General features: G+C 33.5%; 1 protein-coding gene across 2 annotated transcripts in view; it reads left to right on the forward strand.

Annotated features, from left to right (window-relative positions):
* The window catches only part of LOC149806880 (uncharacterized), a 204,300-nt gene that overhangs the window by 93,845 nt on the left and 88,663 nt on the right, over positions 1 to 21,792 (forward strand). For both annotated transcript variants that reach the window (XM_089959070.1, XM_089959077.1), the window contains exons 6-8: positions 18,208 to 18,328; positions 20,759 to 20,833; positions 21,330 to 21,474. In XM_089959070.1, the coding sequence (XP_089815196.1) occupies positions 18,208 to 18,328; positions 20,759 to 20,833; positions 21,330 to 21,474 (341 nt within the window). The remainder of the gene's footprint in view (positions 1 to 18,207; positions 18,329 to 20,758; positions 20,834 to 21,329; positions 21,475 to 21,792) is intronic.

Raw genomic sequence — 21,792 nt, forward strand, 5'->3', positions numbered from 1 at the left:
CTGTACATATCACATATTCAGATCTTTTTGTACATTGCACTGAGATCTGGGTTTACACTATGCTCTATAGTCAACTCTCTATATTACACTGAGTTCTTGGTCTATAAAATATATATTATAAACAGATTTGGCAGTATTATATAGGTCTGCACTGTACACATTCTACACTCAGACCTTTCGTTATATGACATTGAGATCCAGGTGTACTCTGTACACATTATATACTTTGATCTGTCATTATATGATGCTGAGATCTAAGTCTACACATACATGTCAATCATTAACACATTTTTCACCAAATTATTTTATGCTGGCAGTTAAATGGATTACTCTTTCTTGGTTAATTAAAAAATAAAAATAGCAATAAAAAGTTTTTGTCCTTTTTATTATCATCTCGTTAATTCTACTCATATAAATTTGAGAATATTTTGAGATGACTGCTACATAAGAATAGTGTAAGAGTACTTCCCTTATTTGCTATTTATAGCAACTGTATATGACCCATTTTCCAGAAAACATATATTTCTTTTCAAATATGAAATGCCTCACAGATTCATTATATTGGTAAGCTAGTTAGTTAGCAGACCTGTCTGTACTTTTAAAGACAATGGCACCAGTGTTTAAGCGAAACACTTTATGGTGTGTGTTTTGGATGTTATATGAAAGGACGCGAATCAACACGGCTCTACAAACTTTGAAAGAAGCATATGGGAGTAATGAGCTCTCTGAGCACATGATCATGCTTATTGCAGAATTGCTGTTTACGATCATTCAGCAAAAGTTACACATGTAGACTAGTTAAAACGAGTGCTGAATATAAGTAATTTTTCAGGATGTTTTGTGTTTGTATTTGGGTTCTAATCCACATGGAGTATTTGTATTCTGGTTCTAATCCATATGTATTTAGGCTTTTGTGACAACAAATTTGGCCAGCTGCAGAACCAGTTAGTAGCATAACTAAATGTAACATTTTCATATGTGCTGTAATTCTGGCAGGCAATTAATATATATATATATATATATATATATATATATATATATATATATATATATATATACACACACACACACACACACACACACACACACACACACACACACACACACACACACACACACACACACACACACACACTGTTGTACATGCCATCCATTATGCTTTTGGCATAATCATTAACTTTTTTCACCAAATTACACTTTACACTTGCCTGTATAAGGATTATGCCTGATGAAAAATATAATAAAAATAAAGCAATAAAAAGTTGTTTTTGTCATTTTTATTACCATCACTTTAATTCTTCTCATATAAGTTTGAGAATATTCTTAAAAAGAAGACTGCTGTGTAAGAATAGCATAAGAGCACGTTCTTTATTTTCTACTTATAGCAACTTATATGACCCATTTCTAAGAAAATGGAAAGGTTCCTTCAAATATGAACTTTGCCTTACAAATTCAGTTATGTTGATTAGCTAGTTAGTTAGCAGATCAGTCTATACATTTAAAGAAAATGGCACCAGGTGTCAAATAAAATGCTGTATGTTGCAAGTTATGGATGTTATATGAAGGAAAATGTTAGAGCAGATGGATCTTTTCAAACTTCAAAACATGTCAGATCAGAAAAAGGACTAATCAACACTGCTTTACAAACTTTACAAGAAGGAAATGAGAGTAATGTAATACAGCAGTCTTGATCATGCTCATTGCAGAGTGCTAGTTCACACTCATGCAGCAAAAGTTACACATGTAGACTAGTTACAGTGAGTGCTGAATATTAAAATTGTTTCATTATTTTCTGGTTCTAATCCATATGGATTTTGTCCTTTGTGACAAGAATTTTGACTAGCAGCAGACCAGGTTAGTTGCAAAAATAAGTGTATGTTTTTCATACATGGTGTAGTTCTGGCATGCAATAAATAGATTTCACTTCTTATGCCCAAATTACTTTTTTGCCACTTATAATAGCAATAATTATTCTTATACTTTGCCAGCTGTAATTATTCTGAGGCTTACTAGGAAACTTTAGACAAATGTTCCTAGGCAAAACCTCAGAGTATTGGTTGGTGACTTTCCGAGGTAATAGTCCAAGGACAAAATTTGTTTATACCAATGTCCAAGGTTTTTATTCTTAAGCATCCGACGTTGACCTCAGACTTCCAAGGTTTTTTGTAACCAATACTCTGAGGTTTTCTTGGAATCCTCAGATATGTCCATGGTTGCCTAGCATTCTGAGAATTCCTTGGACATATCCGAGGATTCCTCAGACACCTCCCTGGCATAAAACATCAGACCAAGAACTGAGCAAATATTACAGAATATAAGAATACATTTTATTTTTAATTTGTTTAGCACATACAAATAAAATTTTAAAAAGTTCCAAATATATAAAATGTGATGAATTAATAAAACAAATAGTACTTATATAACATAACTTATTGGCAGCCTTAAATTTACAAATCGTGTTTGGAATACTTTAGGTCTGAAGACAAGGTATTAACCCTTAAAATGCTATATTTTTACAACGGACTGTTCTTTGAATTTGGGACTTTCATTCTAAATTGTTGATAACAAATACAGTCAGTATTATATTCTGTTCCTGGCTCAATGCCTTACAAGTTCAAACTAATGTATTCAATCAGTTGTAAGATCCTGATGCACCCCTTTAAAGATATTATGAAAATTTTCCAGAATTACTATCTTATTATTTCATTGTATTGTAATCAACCCTTAACACATTAACCCCTGGAGGTTTTTGTCATTTTCGCCTGAAAATTGAGTAGGAAACACATTTTGAAAGCTATTTGTGAATAGATCTGGAAACACCAAATCCCAGGTGATCTTTCAATAACATACTGCCTAGTTGTGTTAGAAACATTGTTTTTCATTGGCTATTTGGCTCGCGCATGTGCAGAAGGATAAAAATTGCAGTTCTTTTTTTTTTTTTTTTTTGATAAACAGAGCCTTTATTTTTGTATCAAGACCACTCTTTATACCAAATGCCCATCTTATCCTACTTTTTGCAAAGGTTCATCTATCTGTTTGCAGTTCGTACCGGTTTGCCTTAGATCTGAGACCAAAAAGTCTCAAATCCAGACACAAAATTGGATTCCGACCATGGGCAAATTTTGGGTAGAAAAAAATCGGGTCCAAAAAATGAGTATTTTATGTGTATTTTGTAGTGCAACTAGATATTCCAGATTATTTGGTATCATTGTAGAGCTACATCTGTCTACCTTTCTATAATACCACCCACTTTAGTGTATCATGCATGACCATGACACTACAGAACTCAGCAGTAGGCTACTACCTCCTGCCACGTTAACTCCTCGCTAGGGGTTAATTTGTTAAAGACATGACACAATGCTTGTTGCTTATAAAGTTGTTAGAAAGTCTGAAATTGCTGCATCTTTATCTTACCTTAAACTTTTTTGGTGTTACCATCTTAGTCTGTTTTGGTGTGCTATCTTGGTGGTCTATTTTGTTGCTATTGTCTTAGCTGTTTTTGGTGGTTTTGGTGATTGTGGACTCGCATCTTTACTTGCTTCAACCCTAAATTTAAAAAAAGCAAACTTTTCAAATAATATGCAATACATTCCATGCTATTGACTAGTGATGGGAACTGATTACTTGAGAAAAAATATATATGCCTAATACCCATGCTTATTGCCAAAAAAAATGTGGTTTGGCATGTTGGCCTTTAAAAATAAAATTAATAATCATTTTAGTTATGTAACCTGACATCCTTTAAAAAGTTGAAAGATCACTGATGCTTGCATTTTTGCAGTTTCGCATGCGACAGGTAAAATAGAGCATAAGATTGGTATCATGGATGCCATATTTCCTTTTCAATTAGACAAATAAAAGAAATCCAGTTTAAGTGCTATTTAATATCATCAACATAAGACACGCATGAGCATTAATCATTTTAATATGGTGCACAAATTTACATCTGAAATGAAGGGCATATACTATCTGGGTTTGCAAGGTCTATAAAGTTGTTGAACAATGGCCATTATTTGATGTCATAAATCACTTACCTCGTATCTAAAAGTAGAATACAGCTGCAATATTGGACAAACATATCATAATATGGCAGGGCATTACAGTTATTTAGATTATAAAATACTGTACTTATAGAAAATGGATAAAGTAATTAAGCTTTTCATCAACATACTGAATCAGTAATTAATCTCATTGATTGCTTTGTAGATTTTCTTGCCGCCTGACAACTTATACACATGGATGTTCTGTTCTATTCTTACATGTCTTTAATACTATTCAAGAACCTATTCTTCTGATTTAAGCACTATTATAATATTGAGTCATTAAATATTTTTCTGATTTCATTGTTCTTCAGCAACTTTAAAACATGACTTCATTTTCATGTTTAATAATTATAATACATAATTAAAATCATTTTTAATTATTTTCTTCTAAATTCAATTAATGTTGATGGGTTAGTTTGGTTTTTAATGGGTTTGTTTGCTTTACCCTATTCAAAATGGGCATAGTAAAAAAATTGTTATCATTAAAATGTACTATATTCTTTTATTCACCTCCATAGATTTACAGCTGAATCGTACGAAGATAAAATTATAAAAACAAGAACAATAATAAGTTATTATTATTATTATTATTATTATTATTTGTCATATATCTTTGCATGATTAAACAATGCATATAAGCAGGAACACTCAGTCCAATTTCCATACCATTGTTTCATGACAATTATTTAAAAAAATCCCTGTTGGACAACACACACAAGCTATCAGTGAGGTAAAGATGAAGAAAAAAAAAAGCAGTAAGGTTTACTGAAAAACCTTGGACATCCAAGGTTTTAGCTCAAAATTCCAAGTATAACCTTGGAAAATATACAACCAGGTGGGTGTTAGCATGTATACTGTACACACTGTACACTCTGATCTTTTATTATATTACACTGTGATCTAGGTCTACACCGTACACATTGTACACTCAGATCTTTCAGTATATTACACTGAGATCTAGGGCTATACTGTACACATTGTACACTCAGATCTGTCATAATGTTACAGATCTAGCTCTACACTGAACACACATTGTAGACACAAGTCTTTCAGTATATTAAATGAGATCTGGGTCTTGCTGTATAAATTTGCTGCATATTTGTAGAGGTAGAAATATAGGATAAGAATTATAATCCCACAAAATAAATGCATGCTTTTAATGTCAGATTGATATTGCACATTTTCACATATTTTTTATTGGTGTTTGTGAATCTTTAAGTGGTTTGTATCTCCTGAATTGGCTTGGTTTAGTATTTTACAGCACAGCAGCACTTTGAAGGCTGTATCATGCAACACAGCAAGTAAAGTGCTTTGCCCATGGACAAACCATGATAACTTATACAGGCACATCTAATAGTTGCAAATTAACCCACACCATTTGATGATGAATCCAATTCCTAATCATTGAGTCATGGTTGCTTTTAATTTTATATTTTTAGACATGGTGTTTGTTGATGTTGCTGTTATCCTGGTTCAGTTGTTGTTGTTGTGGGGTTTAACGCCATTTTTCAGCACATGATAGGCTATGCATGGCGGCCAGTATTAATGGTGGAGGAAGGACCCGGGAAGAACCACCGACCCACGAGAAGCTACTGGCAAGCTTTCTCACATACACACATTGGCTGAATCCTATACTCAAACCCATGCAGACAGAGGTGAGATGGCAGTGATCCGTAACGGAGAGCGCTTTAGACCACTCTGACACTCGGGGCCTCCTCCTGGTTCAGAAACAAAAAAAATAGGATTGTTGCTTTATCTTTATTATGCTTTTGTTGGCTTTTTTATGTCTATATTGTTCTGGCATTCACTAAAACTGATTTTCTATTGTTAAAATCATATTTGTTATGGAATATGGTGCTATATCAAAACCAAATAATGCTAATAATAATAATAATTGTGACTTTATTTAAAGAGAGTGATAGTTGCATGGAACTAATCTTTCTTCTGGTCATCTGCTATTTACATGTTTACATACATATTAAACAGATGCATGCACAGTGGGGAGGGCCATGTACAACTCTTAATTGTAGAATCAGACATGTTCTGCTTTTCATCCAGTGAATGAGATTATAATGAAATATTTGTATAATTGTTATTTCACTAATTTCTTGTGGGATTCAGTTCCAGATTTGTTACTCTTGTTATTGACAAAACTTTTTAAAAGGTTTTTATTTGGTTTTGAAGTAGAAAGATAATTAGCCAAAATTGATCTTAACTTCAGGGGATTGCTTTCATTGTGTGAAATAATTCCTTTAGATATAATGGTGTAACATTGCTTGAAACTTCAAACATACGTTTAGCCTTGAAAGGATAAACTATATTTGTTACCTGAAAAAATATCTCTCACCTTTAATACAGTGGCCCTTTTCACTAAATGACACTTTTGTTGAAAATATGTGTTTAAAAAGTACAGGATGGTTCTAGCTTGACCTACATACATCCGTATAGAAAATCATATTCGTTTGTTGTTTTTTAAATTTAAGTGTAACAATCTTTCACTTCTTTTCAAATGGAGTTATTTGTATTTTTGAATAACATGGGTAATGACAGAGTTTGTGAATAGAAAGATTTTCCTCACTCATGTTGCCTTCATTTGTCTGTAAATAATCCATCTTGTCATTTCATTTATAAATAGAACTTCAAAAGTACTCGGTGTGATGATAACAGAGGACTTCACTATTGTGCAATGTACAATATAGGTCATATATCGGCATAAGGATATGACCTCATTTTTCAGACCAATAATTACTTGTAATTCAATATTTTCTTAATTAAATACAGTTGATTTTTTTGGGCTCAAATGGTGCTTAGATATATTTATACTCTAATAACTTTTAACATGCTCAAATTTAACTGTAGGGTTACTTTGTCAGTTTTTAAATGTTTCTTTTTGAACAGTACATAGCAGAGCAGTTGCATGGACATTACAAACATTGCTTAAGTTAGACCTAATATGAAATTAGAATATAAGACATGATTTGCCATAAGAATTGACAATTCTGATAATGATGCTTTCAATTAAAACATACTTGTAATTCTGAAACCAAATTTTCTTGTAACATGGGGTTCACATTTTGAAAAATGCATGTGTCCCAAGTCAATACTTTATATTGTACATGCATACATACATACATACATACATACATACATGCATGCATACATACATACATAAATACATACATACATACATACATACATACATACATACATACATACATACATACATACATACATACAGTATGGACAGATATTCTTTGTACACAGTAGATATACTCAGAAGTGCAAGAAATGTTGGGTAGCCATTTTGAATTTGCTTCATTTTAAAAAAAATTGTTTTTTCTCTCTCTCTCTCCATATATATATATATATAGAGAGAGAGAGAGAGAGGCCTTTCTGCTTATGTGGTTGGCCTTCTTAGGTTTTATTTTTTATCTTCAACAGTTGGATGCTAATTATTATTCCAGGAAAAAAATTTATATCATTGTACATTAAAAGTTGGCACTTACATATTCCTTCTGTATTTGGCTATCAATAAGATATCACTGAAATGCAAGAAATAATGAATCAGTTCTTTTGCAGATGACAAGGTTCCCATTTAACCAACATGTTTTCAGGTTGGCGCTGTACAAAATTTGATTGCACTGTGCAAAATTTGATTGGTCAGTTTAAAGAAACTTTCAGCCAGTTATATTACTATATCTAACTTGAGTTGACACTTAAGTATTCTAAATTTGGAATTGCATCAGGAAGATGTCATGAAAGCTAAGAGAATGTTGCTGGTATTGTATGCCTATTTATTGTAGACCCAAATTTTCCATTGTAAGATGTCAGCAAATGAGAATGTACACCATTTGTTGCATTGTAAGATGTCAGCAAATGAGAATGTACACCATTTGTTGTTTTGTAAGATGTCAGCAAATGAGAATGTTACACCATCTGTTGTATTGTAAGATGTCAGCAAATGAGAATGTACACCATTTGTTGCATTGTAAGATGTCAGCAGATGAGAATGTACACCATTTGTTGTTTTGTAAGATGTCAGCAAATGAGAATGTTACACCATCTGTTGTATTGTAAGATGTCAGCAAATGAGAATGTACACCATTTTTGTTGTATTGGATGATTTCAGACTAGCATCAGTGACACTATTCTACTTCTGCAGATTGAGATGACAGAAATGGTTTTGTTTTGAATCAGGTGTATTCATAGGTATACATTTCAAGTACTTTAATCCTTGCAGGTCATTTAAGTATTAGAAATTAAGTGACTTATTTGAAACAAAGTAGAGAGTATTCAGAATGAATGTTTGATTAACTTTCTCAATAGTGGAAATACACATAATTAAAATTGCGTAGTGGAATAACTATATTTTTACAATTTCGCAGGTTAAAAACTTTAAAGATCAGCAGAGGGTTGATATTCAGTTAGCAAAGTTTCATTACACCATATAGATATACACCATCAAATCTGTCAACAGTTGCCACCCATGGGATAAGACTAAACTGGCCATTGTATAAGGTTCATTTTTAAACATGTTTTTGAACAAATACCGTGTGCTGAATATCATTATCATTAGTAGTAGTAGTAGTAGTAGTAGTAGTAGTACATTATCAGTATTGTTTTATGTGCACTGTTCAACAAAATAACACACCATTCACATATACCTCTCCTTCAATAACTAAACCACAACTGGGTTAAAAAAATATGGACTGTACTATAAGTGATTGCATGAGTTACTGAAGGGCCTATATCAAATAAAAAAATCAGTGTCATTCTGGCTTGGCATAGAAAACAGCAGTGTGGATAGTGGCTCTTTTTAAATACCTGAATACTCATTGTGAATCATTGTCGATAAACAGCTTTTTCTAATGAAATTGTTCACTTTTCAGTATAAATTACCTCTATTTTCAAGGTAACCAATCACTGAAAGGTCATGAGAAACATGACTCCAAGAGGTTTCAACACATAGCACATACATGGATTTTAAACAACAAAACAAACTAAATACACTTATTTCTGGAAAACAGTTGTCAACATTTAAACTTGATTGTTTTACATTGTTAGTTAAATATTGATACCATTATTTCATTGCAAGTAAAAGTGAAATTTCTGTTCATCCTTGAGCAAATCTCTCAGTACCAGTTCAGGAAATTTAAGTTGACTATAAGCTTTGGAACTTGCTTCTCCATTATGAACCATATGAAAAGCTTGGCATTCATCAGCACTCCTTTCATTGGTTGCCTTGGAATCTTTGATCAAATTTGTGAATGACCAGGATAATATAAGATTGCTTAACAATGTTCAATTTGTCAGTTTTAACGATTTGACCTGGCACATGACTTTGATCACAAGTCTTTACTAAGGTAGGAGTTTTATGCCTTTTAACTTTTTTTTTTTTAAATTTCACCCCTTTCATTTGATTTCATGCAAAAGACATAAGAACACAGAGCTGGTCTGGTTTTAATTGAGTGTAACAATACAACAAATATCTCTGCGAATCTTAGGTCAAAAAAGTAGTTCATTAGGTTCTCACAGAAATGCTTGCAGAAAATGGTTGTGATGGTAGATTGATTTTTTCATGAATAGAAGAGGTCATATCACAACTATGATGATTACACTGAAACCGAATTAAAACAGAACCAAAACACAAATTTCACTTGATAAAACTTCTTTGTGTTTTTTTTTGTTAAAGTATTGCCACCTCTAGCATTAGCAGCAGTTTCACTGATTGGAATTTTATAAAATATTGTTATTTTCAGTGTACTGAGAATTTTTTGCAAAGAAAATGTAACTAAATATCGGATTTCTTATTAAAAGTTGAGAATTTAATGATGTTCATTCAAAGCTAGGGAGAGTAACTGCCGTTTTTGACGATAAAATGAGCAATAGATAGGGTTCTGATTACCAGTTTTGATTGCGATTTTCTTCATGTTCAACAAATAAGTGTAAATTCTTGTAGCATTTTATAGAGAAAAAATGGCATCAATGCCTATCCTAACATTATAAGCAGGTTCCTGAGTTACCAGGGCATGACTTATCAAGTGAGTGTTGTATGTTGTTCCACATTTTACGAATATATTCTACTCACTTTAATCCATCTTATAAATTGGATCAGCACTGACTTAAAATAAGCACTGATCTTTGTTTTGTGCACCATGACAAAACAGTAATTTCACAACAGACTTGAAGCTTACATATTACTGTAAAACATAGGACTGACTCTTTCATCAGCCAGCTTGTATCAGTTAGGGTTGGAAACAACTGTTCACACTTTAACAATAATATCTAGATAAGCCAATCACTCATCTGGCCATGATCAAAAGACAGCTGGATTCTGTGATCATTGGGAAATCCACAGAAGCAGTATGTGACTATATTCTTTGACCCATGAATCTTAACTTAGCCTGACTTTACAGACTAGTTTAAAGATTGAATGACCCCTGACATTAATGAAAATGGGCGTATCTCTTCTCAAAGATGAACATTTCCTTCAGAGATGGCTTCAATTGACAGGCAAATAGATGATGTAAGACTACACTTGTCACACTGATAACATGACTACTTTTCCCACCGTAATACAGCAAATAAATTGCAAAATTCTCCTCTTTTTTTAAATTGTAGTTCTTATGAGATATTGCAGTACAATAAGGAATCTGAGAATTGTTTTTCCTTATTACTATGTGCATGTAAGGTAGAACAAGTGGTAAATATAGATTGACATGTACCAGTATTACTGATATAGTAGTTGAATTCAGACTTCTTTTTTTGTAAGCAAAATATCCCTTGTCAGTGTTATAGATTGAGCAAGGAATGATTTGGGTTAATAAACTTTCATTTTTTTCAAGTCTTTTCATGTCTTTTTAGATTCAGTGCATTAACTGGTTACCTTATTTTTTCTGTGATAAGCCTATCCATCATTTTTACACAAGTTTCTTTAATTTTTTTTATACAAGGATGTGTTTTCATGACACTGAGCCCACCCACTCCTTTTTAACACATTTTATCAGACTGATCCTTATAATGGAAGAAATATTACTACTTAAAAATGTATCTTGTTTAAAATCAATATATATGTATGTAATATACAATAGATCTCTTTCTGCCCTACCTTCCAATAGCTGGACAGAATAATGTTGCTTTACTTAAATGAAGAGTAGCTGTCTGCAATGCATTGGTAGACACCAACTGTAACAGTACTTGTCCCTTAGAAGCTGTCTGCATTGCATTGGTAGACACCAACTGTAACAGTACTTGTCCCTTAGAAGCTGTCTGCAATGCATTGGTAGACACCAACTGTAACAGTACTTGTCCCTTAGAAGCTGTCTGCAATGCATTGGTAGACACCAACTGTAACAGTACTTGTCCCTTAGAAGCTGTCTGCAATGCATTGGTAGATACCTACTGTAACTGTATTTGTCCTTTAGAGCATAACTTTAGAATCCATGTCATATGTCATCAGTTTTTATTGCACAGAAAAGCCAAGGGAACAAGTTAAGAGCAGTTATATTGCTAACTTATTCTTTCCAAACAACTTGAGAAAAAAATATGCACCACCTTTCCTTGTCTGTAGAAAGGAACAGACTAGTTTAATTTCCATTCTCTATGATACAAAGTACTGACATAGCCTATGCTTTGCTTACCAGCCCATTACTAAAAATAACTATATTGCTTCCATTAAAAATAAACACACAAAAAACCAATACAATAGGCACATCAGCAACTTTAAGTTTGAAAATGATAACAACAAACCTTTTACACACAACAAATGAAAAATGTATATGAATGCAAACCCATCTTCATGAAAGCATGGAGAAGTAAATTAGGCTTTATATTAAATAACATATCGAAAGTTAAAACCACCAGCAAATGACAGACAGGATTATTTAAAGTTATAGTCTGAATATACCTCCCAGTTTGTTTGTACCCCACTACCAATTTATAAGGTGAAAAGCACAAATGAGATAAAAGATGTACAGAACTTAGTTCATTTATTGATTTATAATTTCAAAACTGATTACTCTCATGTGGGACCCTAACATCATTAACTTCTGCACGTTTCATTCCAAATGGAAGTTTTCAGTGTAAAAGACGACCTGTTTGCCAGTCGTTTCCAGTTCCTGTCGTCTGCTTGCCAATATTTACAAATCAAGCAAAGGAAAAGAATGACAACTAAAAATGTGCCTTTCACGTGGATTTAACAAGCAGTGTAATTTCTATGTACATGTGTGCAAAGGATATAACTTTAAACTCTCAACATTATGGTAATTTACAGAATTATCCAGCAGTTACCAAATAAGATAAACTACATCACAATGTTGTCTGAGGAAATCAGCTTGCCCATAGTGTACACAACATGGTGCCATGTTAGTATGGAAAGTCCGTTAACCATGAAAGACGCAGAGGATGCCTATGTAAGTGCCAGTCTGATTACATTCAGCTTAGAAATTTTAAATCAATCAATGAAATGTTCTGTGCACTTTTTATCACATTAAGATTACTGTTATTAAAATCGGCAGGGGGGTACAAATAAACAGGGAGGGGGAGGTATATTAAGACTATAGTAATTTCATACATTATCTGTTAATCATGACATGATAAATATTTTATGATGTTGTATATACATCCGTCTGCTTCTTATTTAGTTTTTGAGCAAAAGCCCGGGTTCTCTAACATATATCATTCTCAGACTTTATAAGGAGATTGCATTTGGCAAAGGAAAAACAAACAAGACCTTTAGGCTCAAAAAGTCAAAGGTCAGGGTCATATAGAATGAAAGCAGATAAGTGTTTCCAACAGTGACATAAACTTTGTAAATGGCTTGCATTTAAAGGTCAGCATTTGGGGTTTAGGTGACTCCAAGAAGAAAAAGGGTTTCTACAAAATAACTGCGTTCTATACCACAAACCATTACCAAATATTGTTAATCAATTTAAGACAAGAAAGGCACTATCAGTTTTTGGGATCAGTATGTCAGTGGTCAAGGTTACAGAGACAGAAAGCAAAAAATGTTTTTTCTTGTGTATGTTTTTTTTTGTTTCTTCAAAATAACTTTGCGAGGCAAGTGTACCATTTTTGTTCCTTTGTTATGAGTCACTACATACCTTGTCATGGACCTGGATATCAAATGTTATGAAATGCTGTATCAAATGTTATGAAACGCTGTATCAAATGTTTATAAATCTCTTGTTCTTCTGAACTTAACAACTTTTTAAGGTTGGATCTGTTGTAAAGTTTTTTTATTGGGACATAATTTTGACTGGATGTTTTCAGTCTGTAAATACATGTATTATGTTATGTTTAAGAAAATAAAGCACTGTGAGTAATTAGACTGTAGATTAGACATAATGGAATACATTACTTTCAAGGAAACACTAGTAATATTAGATCTAATTGTTGGGGCCCCGAGTGGCCGAGTGGTCTAAAGCGCTTACCGTTCAGGATCAATGCCATCTCACCTGTGTCTGCGTGGGTTCGAGTCCAAGGATCGGCTAGCGTGGGTACGTGGGAAAGCCTGCCAGTAGCTTCTCATGGGTCGGTGGTTCTTTCCTGGGTTTTCAAGGGTTCTTCCTCCACCAGTTATACTGGCCGCCATGTATAGCCTATCTTGTGCTGAAAAATGGCATTTAACCCTAGAACAACAACAAGACCTAATTGTCTCAGTTATTTCAAGTTACCTTTATTTCTGTCTGTTATACAGCCCCAGGTAGAGATGCCTTGAAGTAGAAAAAAAATCTGTTTACATTCCAAAAACATATACCATTTGTATGTATTGTTTTGTTCACTTGTATAATTTAGGTATGCCAGAGAAATTCTATTTCCTAAAACCCATATAATATGGCAGTTAGCTTTTCAAAAAGAAACCATGCAGAAAATGTTGTGTTATTCAGTACACAAGAGCACAGGATATATGCTGCCACTGGTTTTTATTTAAACTTTATGAATGATGAGGTGTAAATGATGTCCATTGTCAATAATTAATAGAGATTAAATTACAAGTATTTGTATTCCATACTTGTAATTCAAGAATTGAAGTCTCAAATATCTATCCAGTTTTCAGATTTGCACAAGATAAAAGCTTCCTGCCCATTAAAATAACATGATATCAACTATAAATAATTACATTTAAAAATAAAAAAATATTTGTTAGAGAAAAGGGCACTGTGCAAACTATACTCTGATTTAAACCTTCGAGATAGTTTGCTGGTTTAGTATTTATCCTTTTTTTAATAATTTGAGAAGCTATTGTAGAGCAAATATTTTCATAGGTCATATTTTAGAGTGAGTCTTCATTTGGCTGAAGCAGTAATTCTGTATTTTTGCCTGATATGTGCACTGCTGGTGGTATCTTCATTTAGCCCTGTTGGCCCAGCCATATGTCTGTCTATCCTATGAACCCTAATTACTTGTTATTAAATTACACAAAAACCAATTGAGGTAGACAGCTGCAATTTTAAAGGCTTGCCTTTGATTAGATTTTCATGCCATTTTGATGATTATTGTTTTTTAATTTGTAAAAAGCTTTTCTGATTTTTGAACGTGACAGTTTTGGTATATTCTTTGCAAGTTTATGCAAATTCAAAAAGCTTGACATAGGTAACATGTTTATGCACATACTTAGATGACCTCATTAGATTTTGTGCCATTTAAATAATTTTATCAAGCTGTATCAGTCTTAGGTTTTCCAAATCAGCTTAGACTTGTGCGAGTTTTTATGTAGTATGTTAAAGAACTCACCTGGCTGGAAGCTTATACACAGTTTGTTTAAAAGCAGCACTGAAAAATAAAAAAATAAAAACACATCCTGGCATGAAGGGGCTTTTAAAGTAATACAAATAATTTCACCATTAGCTACAAATATAAAATCCTTTAAATAACACTTCCTGAATATGTTATCTGAAGGCCACTCTCTCCAGGCTTGGAGAAGTAGAATAGTCCTGGTGTGACTTCCTGCATGTCATCAGAGGTGACTAATGGAGGCAGGAACCATGGTGACTCAGCAGTTCGATTGCCAGACTTGTGACAGAAAGAGTGCAGGTTTGAATCCAACCATGGTATCAATCTGTGTTGGCTGCTTTGGTGCATCTTTGGGCATGGCATGCTACCTTTGCTTCTTCAGTAAATAACTTTGTAATGTTACTGGTCTGTAAACCCCCCCCCCCCATCTAATCAACCAAATTTGGCCAGATTTGATAGAAATGAAGACAATGAAGTTACTGAAATTATATTTACAGTGCATGGTGATTGGCTACAAGATCCTGTGTCCATTGCGCATTGTCAAGGGTCCATCAACAATTGCTATTTTGAATTTTTTCTCAAAAACCTCTGGACCATTTTTATCAAATTTGGTCGACATTGTCCCTGGATTGTAGGGCCTCCTGATTTGTTCAGAAATGATGCTGATCCACCCTCAGATATGGCCACCATTACCAAAAATAGCAAAAGCTTAGAACAACAGCATCTAAAAACCTGCTATTCAGAATTTGACGAAAATTTACAGAAAACAACCTGGCATGAAGATCTTTGAAACTGTTAATGATACTGATTTGCTGTTAAATATAGCCACCATTCCTAATTAACCCATTAACCCCTGGAGGTTTTTGTCATTTTTGCCTGAAATTCAAGTAGGAAACGCATTTCAAAAGCCATTTCTTAATACATCCGAAAAATACCAAATTCCAGGTGATCTTTCAACAACATACTGCCTAGTTGTGTTAGAAACATCGTTTTTCATTGGCTATTGGCTCACTCATGAGCAGAAGGGTAAAGTTGGAGTTCTTTTTTGTTGTTGTTGTGCTAAATGGACCCATTATTTTTGTATCGAAACCACTCTTTATTCCAAATGCCCATCTTATCCTACATTCTGCAAAGGTTCATCTGTATTTTTGCAGTTCGTACCGGTTTGCCTTAGATCTGAGACCAAAAAGTCTAAAATCCGGACACAAAATTGGACTCTGACCACGGGTGAATTTTGGGTAGAAAAAAAATCAGGTCCAAAAAAGAAGGTTTTTCCCTCTGTATTTTATAGTGCAACTAGAACTTCCAGATTATTTGGTATCATTGTAGAGCTACGTCTGTCTACCTTTCTATAATACCACCCACTTTAGTGTATCGTGCATGACCATGATGCTACAGAGCTCGGCAGTAGGCTACTACCTCTTGCCATGTTAACTCGTCACCAGGGGTTAATGTGTTAAAGAAAAATTTGTCATTCATGAATTCCTTCTGTTTTCAACTTCTCATAACCTGCTAACCTGCTAGATGATTCCAAACGAAATTGGCACAAAGTTAACCTTGCTTAATGGCCTTTCAGATTTTTTTCCAAATGGTGCCAATCTGCCATTAACTATGGCCACATTTACTAAAAGTAAAAAAATCATGAAATCACTCCTTCACAAATTGTTCTTAACAGAATTGTACCATTTTTTTTATTGAAATCATCTTGGCATAGACAGCTTTCAGATTTGTATAAATTATGTAAATTTTGTCACCATTATAAAAAATTAAAACCCTGAAATTATTTCTTCACCAAAACCACAGAACAGAATTTAATATTTTGTCAGAAAGCATCCTAATATGAAGACCTTTCAAGTTTGTGACACATGATACCAGCCTGCCATCAAATTTGGTTATGCTTACTAAGAAACAGAAGCCTTTAAATTGCTTCACAAATGTTGCCTGTCAGAATTAGACCAGATTTGACAGAATGATAATCCTGGCATAGAGTTCTTTCAGATTTATACAAATGATGCCGATCTGCCATCAGATATGGTTACCATTACTAAAATTTTAAAACCTTGAAATTATTCTTTCACCAAAATCTGTAAGCAGAATTTAATTAAGTTTGACAGAAAGCATCCTGGCATGAAAACCTCTCAGTTTTGTAAACTATCAAATATGGTCATGGTTACTAAAAACAGTAAAACCTTTAAATGACTTAATAAAAAAATGTGTAAAAGAATTTGACCAAATTTGCCTGAAAGCATCCTGGCATGAAGATCTTTCAAGTTTGTACTTACAATTGTGATCCACCATCAAATATTGCCGTGGTTGCTAAACAGAGAAAAGCCTTTAAATTACTTCACAAATAATGGTCAACAAAATTTGACACAATTTGATCCTGGATTTCAGTTTTGTACAAATTATGCCAATCTGTAATCAAATATGGCCACTATTACTGAAAATATAAATCTTGAAATTACTCCCTCTTCAGACAGAATTCATCAAGTTTGATAGAAATCATCCTGTTGTGAAGATCTTTAACATTTACATATTTGATGCCAATCCATCATAATTATAGTCACCATAAATAAAAACAGGAAAAAACTTAAAACAACTTCTCTGAAACTGCTCAGCAGAATTTGACCAAATTTGACAGCATTCAGGTATTATGGCTTTCATGTTTATACACATATTATGCAGATTTGCCATCCAGTATGGCCACATTGCTAAAACTGGAAAATCATTTAAAGGGCTTTTTATAAAAAAAACACTCAGTAGAATTCAACTAGATTTGACAAAGCATTCTGGCAATAAGAACTTGATAAAAATGTTCCCAATCTTAAAAATAATAGGTCTGCTATTGCTAAAAATAGAAGAACCTTTACTAACTGCTTAAAAGAATTTTACCAAATTTGATAGAACTTTCAAAGTTATACAAATGATACCATTTCTCCCTCAGATATAGTTACCGTTAATAAAAATTGACAAACATTTACTCCGCTTTATCACAAAAAAACCACAACAAATTTCGAGCAGTTTTGATATGAGCATCCTGGCATAGCAATCTTTCAATACTGGAAAAGTGATGCTGATGTGCAATCAAATAGATGAAGATACAGAAGACATGTAAATATGCAATCAAAGCATTGGAAGTAAATTCAAACAGAAAGCATCCACCTGGCCAGTTTGTTGGCTAACAGCTTCTGTTGTGGCTGTTAGGCAGATGTAAGCTAGGTGAGTGATCTAAGTTTGAATTTATCAGGTTTGTTTATAGTAGCAAGTTTGACATTTATGGGTTCCTGATGAATACTCAGAGTTGATATTTCTATGCTTCAATTATCACAAGTGCCGTCTTTATCACAGCCATCATCACTTCAGCAACTTCAACTTCTGCTACTGATACTATCACTGTAACTACTACTATTACTGTATTTTTTTCCTTTAGGTTGTCAAAGCTGAAGACTTTAGAAATCCGAGAAAACCACCTGAAAACACTGCCAAAGTCTTTTTCCCGCCTCACGGAACTAGAAAAACTGGACATTGGTCACAATGAGTTCACCGAACTGGTATGATGCCTTTATATATAGAGGTTCACATTTAACTGTATACTTTATTTTGTAATTTGGTATTTTATGGCTTGAAAACTACTTAGTTATAACCACATGTTTATCTTGTATATGGTTCTTATAAAAATACAGGAGAGAATGTACAAACTGACTCCCTGAAATTTCTGTTTAGTGATTGTTGATTTACATCTGTGATATTCAGATGAGATGTCAGCTGCGATACAATAGGCATACAAGTAATAGTAGTAGAAGAACCTTAAACGGGGGAATATTTAGTCATAATGATGGTATTACCAGTACTTATGCAGTTGAGATAATAAATGCTCCTTGTTTGTAGCAGTTTATCAGTAATTACTGTACAAATATGAAAAATACTGAAAAACAGATTTATCATTGCCTCAAGTATCATATTAGAATGCTATTGATTGATTATCAGTGATTTTAAATGGGTAATTGTTATGAACAGATCGTATCATAAAGGTAAGTAGATGGTTATACAGGTATAAACCCATTGCATTTGATCTGGTTTAACAGGTGTTTCTGAATAACCTGAAATGCTATTTAAGTTTGAAAAGAGCACAATATACATAGCAGATAAAATACTGATACTTCTAAAAAAAATTTGCTGTGTAGTATAATTTAAGGCCTAACCTAATTACAAACCTTTCATTCTGTAATTGGGGGGCAGGGAGTGGCGGTGGTGAGAAAGGGAGGATTTTTGTTCTAAATGCAAAATGAGTAATACAGTGCAGCATGACATTGGGTTGGGAATGTTGCACCAGAATCATATGCCTGAATATACATTTAGTCAATATGAAAGTTTTTACACTTAATACATTTATCCAATGATAGACCCATTCTGACCCCATTCCACCCCATTAAAAAAAATATTCAAATATTTCCTTTGTAAATTCTGTCTAATAAACTTCAGTTGTACTTTGTGACAAATAATGTATGTATGCATGTATGTATGTATGTATGTATGTATGTATGTATGTATGTATGTATGTATGCATGCAGGCATGTATGCATGTATGTGTTTGGGAATGTGGGTATACACATTTTAGATTGATGCACGGGAATTATATTGGGTGGGAATTTGTGGTATATACATTGTAGATTGACCCAGGGGAATTGCATAGGGTGGGGATGTGGGGATACACATGTTAGATTGATGCATGAGAATTATATAGGGTGCGGATGTGTGGTATATACATTGTTGATTGACCCCGGGGAATTGCATAGGGTGGGGATGTTAGTGATAGTAGATGTATATGACTGAGAAGTCAGAGGCTAAAGCCAGGTACTTTCCTGATGTTTGTGCTTTATGTGGGCTCTTGGTCAGCCTGTCTTTGAATCATTTTTTATTGCACATGCTGTATGCATAGCCATTTCATATCTTTCTGATATTAGATATAAGTAAGAAGTACACAATTTGTTAATTGCTCTACAGAAAAATAGCATTTGTGATAATCAGTTCAAGTTGTAAGTATATTTATAATATATTAAAACCTCATTGACTCAGATTTTGCTGTCTCAAATACAAGGCATAATTTGAATATCTCACTTGGACCCAAAATAAACCTTTCTCTTACATGCAACTCTCAAGAAATCAGAACATGTGATAAACCAAACCAAATGATGGTTCCCACAGCACCTTGAGTGTTCTCATTTTAACTGTACTTACTAAAAATTTCAAAGTATTAACTAAAAAGTTCAAAGTATTAATTTGCAGTACAGGCATCATTCTGTCTACAGTCCTTGAAAATATATTCAATGTAGATAAACATGTTTTGTTTCTTAGAATTAATTGCTGCCCGGAGAGATTATATTTATAATGTAGAGAGCTCTTTCCACCTGATAGGCCTTACATCTGTGAGCTTTTTCAAGAACCATTTTCCTAGTGCTCATATGGTTTGCATTGATACAGATATATTATAAATCTTTTATCATCTTCTGACTGAAGTGTAAGCATAAAGCAGAAGTTTTCCCACCTAAAAGTTTTGTGTGACTATTTAAAAGAAAAAATGATTTTCGACTGGATTGCATATTTTATGTATTTCAGTGCACACTTTTAAAGTTTCTGATTTGTTATACAGAATTCATATACTGTACAAGGTACAAACTTGCAGATGAGTATGGAATTTATAACACATTATTGGCTACATCTTGCCGAGGAAATGAGAAGTGCCTTTCCCATGGTCATATGGAGGCAGTTGATCTGGCTGGCCTGGGGAGGTATTAAACCTGAGACCCATGGATTATGAGTCTATTTGTTTCACATTGCCAAAATGTGCCAACATATATAGTTTTAAGTTGTTTGGTTCTTTATATAGCACAAAGATGAGTCACTTTTGTCTACAGTGGATACAAATTAGTAGCACAGACTACTAACTTTGTAATTATTTCCCTTTTTTTTTCATGCAACAGCCTGATGTCATTGGAAACCTATGTAACCTCCTTGAGTTGTGGTGTGATCAAAACCAGATTACCACCATTACACCAGTAAGTAACACAGCTGTAATGTTACATTATCTCCAATCTGCTTGTATTAAGAACTGTATTGTCAAACAGAAATTATTAGTTGAATCAGTAGAAAAAGAGAGTATTTCCTATCATTAAACTGGTAGGCATATAGTGTTACCCCATTGACTTAAGTCTTGATAACCAGTTAATAGAAGTTTGATCAAATTTTACTGAAAACATACTTGATGTCAGTCAGGTGAGAAAGTTCAGACACACTTGAGCCTCTTGTTTTGTGCTCCTCATTGCCTATTAAACAGTTCCACTTTAATACCTTTTCCGAAGGCAATTGCTTCTGTAAAATTCATAAATTTAAAGTTTTGCTTACAAATTTTGATAGCAGTCACTGCATTAGAATAGGTGGTGAGAAAAAATAAACAATTTTAATACATGATATATAAGATTATTAGAAAGAATTTTTTTGCCAGAAACAAAAGAAAATTTTGACATTTGCTGGCTTTCATTGTTTATCCTCCAGACCATTGGCAACTTGAAGCAGTTGATGTTCCTAGATGCCTGCAGAAATCAACTACAGTCCTTGCCAGCAGAGATTGAAGGCTGTACCTCACTGGCTGACCTCCATCTGACATCCAATCAGCTGAAGGAACTTCCAGACTCTCTTGGTAAGGATTTATCTCACTGACTGAATCTAACAATCAGTAAGCTTTATTAGGTATGCCACTAGATCAGTACAATCTGATTGGTTCATCTTTTCTTAATAGTCAATCAACTGTAAGCATAACTAGGCTATGGTTTTGATAACAATATTTTGGTCATGACAATACTAGGGGATGAACCTAATAAATATGGCCAGAAGCAGAGTGGTGGGTCTGTTGTTATAAAAACATCCATAGACAATAGTTTTCTTAATTTTTAAAATAATTGGTGGTTGGGCTTATCAACAAATATAGGGTTATCATTGGATATTTATGATAATAACT

Source organism: Sinohyriopsis cumingii, chromosome 1 (assembly GCF_028554795.1).
Source record: "Sinohyriopsis cumingii isolate HCF-2022 chromosome 1, ASM2855479v2, whole genome shotgun sequence".
NCBI classification, from domain to species: domain Eukaryota; kingdom Metazoa; phylum Mollusca; class Bivalvia; order Unionida; family Unionidae; genus Sinohyriopsis; species Sinohyriopsis cumingii.